Genomic DNA, 11098 nt, shown 5'->3' on the forward strand with positions numbered 1-11098 from the left:
TATAATTATACATGCTAAGGGCTCAAGTTCTCACAAAATGGGCTAATTAATTAAGCTAGGTGAGAAATTCAACTAACAACATCAAGACAAATTGTAAGGGTTGTCAAATTGGACTTACTCATATTATTCGATTATCAAGCATGCTAGAATTCAAGTATCTTTATGAACTAAAATAATCATAACATGCTTAGCGGCAAGCAACGGCAAAGGAGTTGTTCTTCTAATCAATTCAAACCAACATATCATCAAACAAATATGACAAGCAAGGCGAAATTAATGTCATCCTTTACCCTCCCCCTCACTTAATCGTATTGTCCCAATACGAAAAAATAAATGTAAAGTACATTTAAGAACAAAAAAAGGTAAAGGATACTCCCTGTGATCAATGACGACGGCAGCCATGGCTGAGGTAAAGGAAGGAGAGTATTTCCGTGATATTCTCTTCTAGGGCCTGTAGGGGTCTGAACAAACGACAAATAAAAAAATTTAAAATTGATGAAAAGTAAACAAATGGGTTGCCTCCCATTTAGCGCTTTGTTTAACGTCATTAAGCTCGACATTTTCCTGTTAGATTTTTGGCTCTTCCAACCCGATTTCTTCAATTAGTCCGATTGGTGTGCTCTCAAAAAAAGGTTTTAGCCGTTGTCCATTAACTTTAAATCGTGCACTTGAGCTATCCTCAATTTCCATGGCTCCATGAGGAAAAACATTGATCACGGTAAATGGTCCGCTCCACTTGGACTTAAGTTTTCCTGCAAAAATTTTTAATTTTGAGTTAAATAGGAGAACTTTCTGCCCAACGGAAAATGATTTTAATGAAATGCGCTTGTCATGAAATGCTTTTGTTCGCTCTTTATACTTTTGTGCGCTATCGTAAGCGTTGCGGCGAATCTCCTCAACCTCTTGGATATGAAGTTTCCGTGCTTCACCAACAGCGTTCATCTCCATATTACATTCCTTCACTGGCCAAAATGCCCTATGCTCAAGTTCGACAGGCAAGTGGCAAGGTTTACCGAAAATAAGTCGGTAAGGTGACATCCCGATAGGTCCTTTGTAGGCCGTGCGATATGCCCACAACGCATCAACTAACTTCAAGCTCCAATCTTTTCGGTTTGGTTTAACGGTCTTCTCTAGGATTGACTTGATTTCTCGATTTGAAACCTCTGCTTGTCCGTTGGTTTGCGGATGATAAGCTGTCGCTATCCGCTGAGTCACGCCGTATTTCTTCATCAAAGCTTCGACGACTCGGTTAACGAAATGTGTTCCTCTGTCGCAAATGATCGCTCTCGGAGTTCTAAATCTTGAGAAAATAAAATCACGTAAAAAATTAGTTGTGGTTTTCGCATCATTTTCTCGGGTGGCTTTTGCCTCTACCCATTTTGAAACGTAATCAACGGCCAAAATAATGTATAAATTTCCAAATGATGAGGTAAATGGCCCCATATAATTGAGCCCACACACATCGAAGATTTCACAGATGTGTATAGGATTTAATGGCATCTCACTCCTTCGACTTAGATTTCCGACTCTTTGGCACTTGTCACATGCTTTGCAAAAGTTGTAAGTGTCCTTAAACAAGGTTGGCCAATAAAATTCGCACTCAAGAATTTTGTGTGCGGTTCGTTTAGGGCCAAAATGTCCACCGCAAGCATAGGAATGAGAAAAATCAAGTATGGATTTTAACTCGCTGTTACTTACGCATCTTCGTACTATTTAATCCGAGCAATTTTTCCATAAATATGGATCATCCCAAATGTAGTATCGAGAATCTCTTTTTATGCGTTTGATCTCAGATTGAGATAGATTGTTCGGAAATTTACCCGTAGCTAGAAAATTCGCCAAATCGGCGAACCATGGGAATGATGTGTGTGCTTCCATCAATGTTTCGTCTGGAAATTGTTCTCGTAGGGGAGGTTCGACTGGTGAAGTAGGTAAACGGCTTAGGTGGTCAGCTACTAAGTTTTCACTTCCCTTTTTATCCTTGATTTCAAGATCGAACTCCTGCAGTAAGAGAATCTATCGTATCAACCTCAACTTTGCTTCTTTTTTGTTCATCAAGTATTTCAGCGTTGCATGATCTGAAAAAACAAAAATTTTAGTTCCTAATAAATAAGAACGAAAATTTTCTAATGCAAAAATGACAGCAAAAAGCTCTTTTTCCGTTGTCGAGTAGTTGCGTTGAGCCGAGTCGAGAGTCCTAGAGGCATAGGCTATCACGTGTGGTCCTTCTTTACTCCTTTGACCGAGAACGGCTCCCACGCTAAGGTCAGATGCGTCATACATAATCTCAAATGGTAAAGTCCAATTTGGTGGTTGTACAATTGGTGCGAATATAAGCCTTCCCTTAAGCTCATCGAATGAATCTTTGCAAGATTGATCAAAAGTAAAATTCACATCCTTTTGTAGTAATCGGCAAAGAGGTTGCGCCAACTTAGCGAAGTCCTTTATGAACCGTCGGTAGAAACCTGCATGGCCAAGAAAACTACGAATTTCCCTCACCGAAGTGGGGTATGGAAGTGAGCGAATTACATCAATCTTTCTCTTATCAACGGCAATTCCTTGGGCCGAAACCACATGACCGAGTACCAATCCTTTACTTACCATGAAATGGCATTTCTCGTAGTTTAAAACCAATTTAAATTCAATGCATCGATTAAGAACATAAGAAAGATTGGAAAGACATTGAGAGAATGAATTACCGTAAACAGTAAAATCATCCATAAATACCTCTATTCCTCGCTCGATGTGATCGGAGAAAATGCTTAACATGCATCGTTGGAATGTGGCCGGAGCGTTGCAAAGACCGAAAGGCATTCTTCTATAGGCGAAAGTTCCGAAAGGGCACGTGAATGTTGTTTTTTCTTGGTCTTCAGGCGCCACCGGAACCTGAAAAAATCCAGAAAATCCATCAAGACAACAGTAATGTGTTTTTCCAGCAAGTCTTTCGATCATTTGATCGATAAATGGTATAGGAAAATGGTCCTTTCGGGTTTGTGAGTTGAGTTTCCTATAATCGATACACATTCTCCAACCATTTTGTACTCTCTTCGGAATTATTTCTCCTTCGGCATTTTCGACCACTGTAATTCCAGTCTTCTTTGGCACAACATGGACCAGACTTACCCACTTGCTATCAGAAATGGGGTAGATAATGTCAGCATCTATCAACTTTTGAATCTCCTCCTTCACAACCTCCATCATTGGCGGGTTTAAACGTCGCTAGCCTTCTCCAGTTGGTTTTGCGTTCTCCTCTGTTTTAATTTTATGCATGCAAGTGGATGGACTTAAGCCTTGGATATCAGCTAATGTCCATTCAATTGCCTTTTTATAGGTGCGCAAAACAGCAATCAATTCTTCCTCTTCCTGTTGTGATAATTCACTTGAAATGATAATTGGCAAGGTTCGGTTATCGCCCAAAAATTCATATTTGAGATGCGATGGAAGTTGCTTCAATTCTAGTTGTGGTGCCTGCAAAATTGAGGGAAGGGGTTTAGATGGACTTAATCGAGAATTAGAAATGGAGGAAAGAGTTGAAATGATTTCGTTTTCATCATCGAGATCCTCCACATCCCTACAAAAATCATAAAACAAATCAGTTTCGATAAAATCATCAGTTAACGGATCTAAAATATCAATAAAATTTAAACTTGCGTTTTGTTTTGATCTTTAGCTCCCAACTACTCATACCCTTCCTTCCTTAACATAATCGAAATTCCTTCCTTCCATGCTAAGCATAAACTCCCTTGAGTTTCTTCAGTCGGGAAGACAATACCGTTTTGAAAGCTGTACCTATGATAACATTTTTCCATTCTTTGACAATTTAATTTGGTCTTGATAAAGAAGACTATTTCGGGACAATGTTTCTTCAACAAATGTTGAAGCCTTCGAATAGCTCACGGATTTCCCAGCCCGCGGACATTCAAACTTAACAGTTTCATTGCTCCCGGTCGACTTGCCTATTGGTAGTCGTCGATATTTGTTGAAGTGGAGCATTTGTTTACTTCGAATTGGACCTCTTCGAATCTAGTAAAATAGAAACATCTAAGTCATTCATGTCAACTTTGGATCTTTTATTGTCATTCTCATCATAGTTGGACTTGTAAAAAATGTCCATATTCTCATGCAATTTTTGTGTTTATCAATTACCCTTTCATTCATACATAAATTAAAAGTCTCGGCTCTATTTAATCTGCACCAGCTATTCTTCGTATGATCATGGGAGTTGTCAGGTAATGGTCGACCCAACCTATTTAACTATATTCCCCTATTCAACTTATCCACCACAACATATTGGCTTTGTCCTTCTTGACCCATCAACTTTAATTTAGGAATTTATGCGATATTTTCTTTTTATTTATTTATGGTAACGCCATTATCATAGGGAACTTATCAGGAAATAAATCCTTAATTAAATTAATCGATTCTTTAATTGGCAGAGAAAAAGAATTAGCATGATCCCTAAAATTTTGCTGCACTTCAACAGTTGCCAAATCTTCAATCGTCACCTCCAGTCCAATCTGTTCTTCCTTCTAATGATTAGATTCTGGTGGCCTTTTGGACAAAACATCTCCCTTTTCAACTTCATTATCACCTGTATAGAAACACTGCTTCATTATTCTTTTTGCAAAAAACCCAAACTGTAAACTTTCATTTCCTCGATTTTTCGAAGATATAAAAATTCCTCTCCATAGTGGTTTCTAAGCATCCAAGTGAACCCTTAATCGAAAAAACTCCCCTTTAATCCAAGTGAACCCTTAATCGAAAAAACTCCCCTTTAACTTCTAATCTAATCTAGCCACCAAAAGTATAACCAACTGCATGCATAAAATCCTTCTTATCACACTCTGGCGGACACAGACCTATCTTTAGCCAAAACGGAGAAGAGAAAAGTTGGATTTTACTCCTTTCAGTTGGACAGAGAAGTCGATAAAAAATAATCAATTGCCTATAAAAAAACCATGGCCGCCCTTCTATAATCATCTCTGGGTCTTCCTCAGCCTCAAAAGAGATAAAAATAAGTTATTTTTGCCACTCACTACAGCAAAACAGGTTTTTAGCGGCATTAAGCGCCGCAAAAAAACGCTGCTAAAGACAACTCCGCTAACATATTGTGGCGCTTATGAAAAAAAACGCCGCTATAGAACATGACCTTTAGCGGTGCTTTTCCCAAAAAGCGCCGCTAAAGAACATGGCCTTTAGTGGCGCTTTTCCCAAAAACGCCGCTAAAGAACATGGCCTTTAGCGACGCTTTTCCCACAAACACCGCTAAAGAACATACCTTTAGCGGCGCTTTTTCCACAAACGCCACTATAATATAGACCTTTAGCGGCGCTTTTCTCAAAAACGCCGCTAAAGAACATTTAAAATTATTATTTTAATTAAATAATATTTATTTCTATGATAAATATTATATTATGTTTAATTTTTGAAATTTGAACTTTAAACTATGTAATTTAAGGATAAATAAAAATATTAATTAAATTTTCTATTAAAATTTTAACTTTAAAAATAAATATAAAAATTAATGAATTTAAATTTAATATATAAACATTGATTCAATATGTAATTTAATACATAAAAAAAAACACAGACACTCGCAAAGTATTACTATTTCTAAAACAAAATTCATCCTAGTGAGAAAAGAATGCCAAATCATCATCACCTCTCATTAATCAAAGGAAAAAGATCAGAAAAGAAGAAAAAACAATATACAACAGAGGGCTGGTTCAAGCTTAGATGAAGCCAAAGTATTGCAAAGCCTGCATATAACTTAGAGAAGTCCTTTGATGCTTTCAATTCAACCACCAGAGAATCCAAAACACCAGAACAGAAAGCCAAATTATGCACCTGTAAGCCAAAGTCAGGCCAGTAAGTAAATCACTTATATGACCCTCAAAGCCACATATGTCAAAGCACATTATCTGATCTCTTTGAATTATGATATGGAAAGATAAATTTTTAATAATGCCACCATAAAGCAAGAGTCAAAATTTGTTTCGAAAAAAGAGAAATAAAACATTGTTGCTAATAATCGGATAGAACAAAAAAAACTGAACAGCATAACTGCACAGGCTCAAGAGCAAGAAGGAATTAAAATAACTAACCTCCATATCTAAGAATATCCTTTTGCTGAAAAGAATCTCAATTGTCTGCAATAAATGCATCACCAAATACATATATATGAGAAAAAGAAAATAATATTCCATAGTTAACTCATATCAAGAAAAACTAGAGGTTTCACAATACAATGGAATGCTTCTGTTATTTAACAAGGAACAATAGTATTAATTTGCAAAAAAGTAGAACAGAAACATGCTGCACAACTGTTGTTTAACGTTATATAGTATAAATATTTAATAAATTGATAATCTAATTTCTATATTCAGTCCATTATTTCGATTTTTAGGATTCATTAACTCAAATACTACTTTCTGCTCTTTAAATTTTATTATATTTACTACTATTATATAATAAAAGAGTTTAAATGAACAGTTTGAATTAACAGAAAAGAAAAGCTATGATAATTTTGAAGACTTTCATGCCTAGATAAATTAAGTTGAGAAAATATAATTTCAAGGCAAAGTATTTCAAAGATTACTACAAAGCATATCCTGTAACAACAAATGCTTCATCCAAAACAGTAAATCAAAAGAATAAAGCACCAAATTTGTATACTGCCCACCATTATAAGTCATTAAAAGCAAGAAAAACAAAATGACTTAATTCATGGAATTCACGAATGTTAAAATCAGACATGAGTTTAAAACTTTGCCTTCAGAAGGATGTTCAAAACCAGAATCCACAATAGATCGAAGCAGCTCCGGTTTCAGCAGAAAGTCTCTGAATCCCGAACTGCGATTTCCAACATACCCCCTACACCACATAAAAATGAAATGAAACAAATTAAATTCAAATTGCTTTACACTAAAACTAGCAGATTATATTAGAACATTGTTTTCCTTAAAAATATTTACAATAAGTTAAAAGAAATATTTTAAAATTTGATTATGTATATAATTATATGTATTTGCTTTAATTATATGTCTAGAAATAAAGTTTGTATGCATAAATAACTCCCCATACATAAACTATTTCAATCAGCATAAATCGGATAATTTGTGGCTTCAACATGCTAACGTTACCATAATTTTGTCTAAAATTTACAATCTTTAACATGGCACATCACTAAATTTAAATATTTGATTTCACACTCATTATATCTACATTTGGACCTTATTAAACCTAGAAATTATCCATGCCAAAACACATTTAATCTGTCCAAGAATCAGACAGTATAATGCAGCCATTAATCAAAACGAACTCTATTCAATTCATTCGAATTTGAACAACATGAGACATACTAGACTCTTGTATAAATGCTGGAAAACTTGTTCTTACCAGGCTGTTTAAACGACATAAACAAGGTAACATCATGAGATTTAATCCGGCTTTTACTCATTAATTTTTTTCAAAGTCGAACCGCATCCTTCATGTCCCAAAAATCATAAAATTCAACATGCAGTATCATAAAATCAGTTTGAGCTCCAACCTTTAAATTTTTAAAAGAACATCAGATCAAAAATTGGATAGAAATAATATAAAATTTCTTAAAACAAATTCCATATGGACAAACTATATAGAATGTCCCTTCAACTAACTAGTGGTTACCTGTATCACTGCCACACCACCAGATAATTTAGCAATCCTTTTGTTAAGTTTTACCTTCTCATAATCCTGTTCTGCAACCTGCATTAAAGTAATAATATAACTAATTGCATACTCAATGTCTGCCACGAATATTCATTGGTAATTCATTACTAGGCAAGTGAAACATAATTTATTTTGAATCCATAAATATTCATTGGTAATATCACTTAAATCTATAATCAAACCAAATATATTTCTAAGCCAACTAAAAAGGACTATAGAAGGACCAATACAGAATGAGAAAAACCACACCAAATAACAAATAACATTAAAAAATTTCCACATGACTGGACCAAAAAATAACAATGCGGTACTATCTATATTAACAATACAAATAACATTTGCACCTGTTCCTGGTCAGCAAGAAGAACGTCTGTAGTAGCATGAGGGGATTCCAAAAATTCCAATAATTTGGCAGTGACTTCCTCCTTCAAAATAGAAATGACTTATACCCAAAGAAATATTATTGCATAAAAATGGTACATTTTATACATTTCTTACATTGGTCCTCATAAATGGAATATTTAGCAAATCACATAAATCAACCAATTTTTCTTTAACATATTTGTCAATTTTTTCTCTTACTCTCGCTTTTTGTTTTTCCTGCTGAAAAGATAATACAGTGGTCATTAAGAAATTTCCACTTGATGAAAAACAGCTTATACACAATAAAGCATAGGCAATGTATCTTCAATAAAGCCTACTTCATGGAAATGCAACAAGAGAACCATGCAGGCAGAAAATAGGTGAAAAAGGGGGGGAACTTCCAGAAGATCAAAGAAAAGACCTCATTCTCAACCCAAACATATCCTGAAAATTGACCAATGTTTCTCTTCAAACTGTGAGGCTGTAAATGGAAAAATACAGTAAGTACATAAAAAACACATCATGGAACAACAAGACAATATAACCCTCAATCACCTTTGCTTTCTTTCCAAAGAGAATTATATGAAGCATCTACAGATTATCATCAGCTTTTCTCTTTGACAACTTGAAAGCCACTGAAACGAGTTACAGCATCAGAAATAAATAGTGCAGGCCATGCAGTAACAACAAAGTTCAATGACCATTAACAAACTTCAAGAGGCAATCTAGAAAGTAGTCAAATAGATCTCATCTACAAATTCCCAACCAATTCAAGTTCCTATAAACTTGAAAGAATCTGCACTTTCAACCTTCTTAATGTCAGTGACCATTTTCCAACCATATACCTCTTCTTTTTTCCCCACAAGAAACTAGAGTAATCGAACAAATGAAATAACCTCTTCCCTTTTTTCCCCTCAAAAACTAAGAGTAATGGAACAAGTAAAATATCATTATTTAATTCTTGTAGCTTCTAAATGGTACCTGTCCAAATCAGTATCAAGATCTTCTGTAGATAATTTCTTACCAATCGGTCCATCTCGTTCATGTTCATGTTCACGTCCTCGACTAAATCTGCGGCTGACACCACCACGAACCCATCCCCTTCCAACACCAATCTTTTCTAGATCCCTGTCCCAAGGAACAAACGACATCATATTTTAGTCTTAACTTAATCAGTATTGGCATACCCTTGCCCACGTCCAACTATCATATTTGATGACGAATAACCAAATATGAGTATGAAAATATGAGTCTTCAAGGATTCTTCAAATTTAAAGAACAACTTAGTAACAAATTAAATATATACTTACCTATATTCAACATTCGCCCAAATCCAAATCCGAACAACATATCATGAAAGCGAGTTTTCCATGAAAATTTTCCAATTTTTTGCCAAAACCATCATTTAGTGCCCATCTCATCTCTCTGGTTTATTACTTACCATGTTATCTGGCATTCTAAAACTTTTGAGAGTAAAAGGGAAAAAGAAATAAGTACAAACTTTTATTTCGGGGATTTAGGGCGCGCGATGGAGATGAGAAGAAGAGGGAAGAAGAGGGAGTAAGGAGTGGGTAATAAAAAATTGGGGATTTTAATTTCCTCTTTCGCGGCGTTTTCACTAAAAACGCCACTATAGCTCAATTTTTTGTGGCGTTTTGCCCAAAAACACTACTATTGCTTAATTTAAATTTTTTTTTTCATTTTGAACATATTTTTTTCTATTTTTTTCTTTCAAAAATTTTGTGCCGAGGTTATCATTTTTTGGAATTTTTTTTAATTTTGAATATTGAACTTTTTAACTGAAATATGGACTAAAATATTAAATATTAAATTTTTAAGTTTTTTATTTTTAATTTTTAATTTTTAGATTTTAAATTTTTTGAAGATTTTTATAATTTTTAAATTAACATATAAAATACAAAAGGAAACTTTAACAGAAATAAAATGGAATCGATAAATTAAAAAAAATAGAAAATGACACAACAATACAAGCATTATTCTTTTAAGTATGGTCTGCATTAGTTGTTTAGATTTTATATAAATGGCATTTAATTATATGTATACACCTAAATTTTGATAAAGATACATCTCAGAATTATATATGAATTTCGGTTTAATATGTAATTGTAGACGTGAAATTCTAATTGTGGTTTAAATGTATAGCTGAAACTTTAATTTTGATTTAATCATACATATTTTAAAAAATAAATAATACATCAATATATTTTTATATTGAATAAATATAAATATTTATGTATGCAATACATAAATATAAAATGATGTTATATCAATAATTGTGTTAATAATTTACAAGAACTGGATCAAATTAAAGCTCATGTATACAATTGCACACTAAACCATTGTTCATGTATGCTTTTGGGATTTAACCCATTTTGATATATATATTTTTAAAAATAATAACTTATATTTATCTTATTTAGGTTTATGTTATAAAAAAATCCAAAATACACAAGTTAAAGGTTCACCATATTTACCCCTAAACACTAAAAAATAAATCCCAAAGCCCAAACCATAAATATAGACCATAAACCTATACCATAAACCTTAAATATATATGTATTACAACGGACAAAAGTAATTAAAAAAGAATCTTATTGCTTACTAAACCCTAAAATAAATTAATTTTTGGTCATTTTATCAAAAACCCTAACCCTTAAACCTTAATATCCTAACCCTTAAAATCATGAACAGTACTAAGACCCTAACTATAAAACAAAAAATCATAAACCCTAAACTCTAAACCATAAACCCTAAAATCAAAACTCTAATCACAAAATAATAAAAATTATATCACAAACCCTAAAATCCCAAACCACAGACATTAAACCTTAAATTTTAAACCCCCTAAACCCTAAATCATAAACATAATCTCTAAACCCTAAAAACCTAACACTTAACCCCTAACCCCTAAGCTTTAAACCCCAACTCTTAAACCATAAACCATAATCCATAAATCTTAAAATATTTAACATATAGATTAAAAAACAATCAGTCATATACCAAA

General features: G+C 33.6%; 1 protein-coding gene across 5 annotated transcripts; it reads right to left on the minus strand.

The window, feature by feature from the left end:
• Positions 1-5515: 5515 nt before the first annotated feature.
• Positions 5516-9666, minus strand: LOC107896443 (uncharacterized). Of its 5 annotated transcripts, none has more exons than XM_016821612.2 (9): positions 9384-9666; positions 9098-9201; positions 8629-8708; positions 8495-8554; positions 8055-8135; positions 7669-7746; positions 6773-6873; positions 6105-6149; positions 5516-5847 (listed from the first exon to the last, which is right to left on the minus strand). In XM_016821612.2, the coding sequence occupies exons 3-7, from the start codon at positions 8662-8664 to the stop codon at positions 6787-6789; spliced, it is 342 nt and encodes a 113-aa protein (XP_016677101.2). In that variant the 5' UTR covers positions 8665-8708; positions 9098-9201; positions 9384-9666; the 3' UTR covers positions 5516-5847; positions 6105-6149; positions 6773-6786. The 5 variants fall into 5 exon arrangements, 2 of the variants coding, with proteins under 2 accessions (XP_016677101.2, XP_016677102.2); XM_016821613.2 differs by having other exon boundaries at positions 9055-9201; positions 9384-9641; XR_005902660.1 differs by lacking the exons at positions 5516-5847; positions 6105-6149 and adding an exon at positions 7399-7486 and having other exon boundaries at positions 8055-8554; positions 9384-9640.
• Between the last annotated feature and the right edge of the window lie 1432 nt (positions 9667-11098).

Source organism: Gossypium hirsutum, chromosome A10, assembly GCF_007990345.1.
Source record: "Gossypium hirsutum isolate 1008001.06 chromosome A10, Gossypium_hirsutum_v2.1, whole genome shotgun sequence".
In the NCBI taxonomy this organism is placed as follows: Eukaryota; Viridiplantae; Streptophyta; class Magnoliopsida; order Malvales; family Malvaceae; genus Gossypium; species Gossypium hirsutum.

What these genes read in the sequence shown, in the direction of transcription:
- LOC107896443 (XM_016821612.2), bottom strand. Translation starts at nt 8,664, where the DNA reads ATGCTTCATATAATTCTCTTTGGAAAGAAAGCAAAG. An exon ending in TTCTTGCTGACCAGGAACAG is followed by an intron (nt 7,747 to 8,054) that starts GTGCAAATGTTA and finishes ACTTTAATGCAG; the next exon opens with GTTGCAGAACAGGATTATGA. An exon ending in GTGGTGTGGCAGTGATACAG is followed by an intron (nt 6,874 to 7,668) that starts GTAACCACTAGT and finishes TATGTGGTGTAG; the next exon opens with GGGGTATGTTGGAAATCGCA.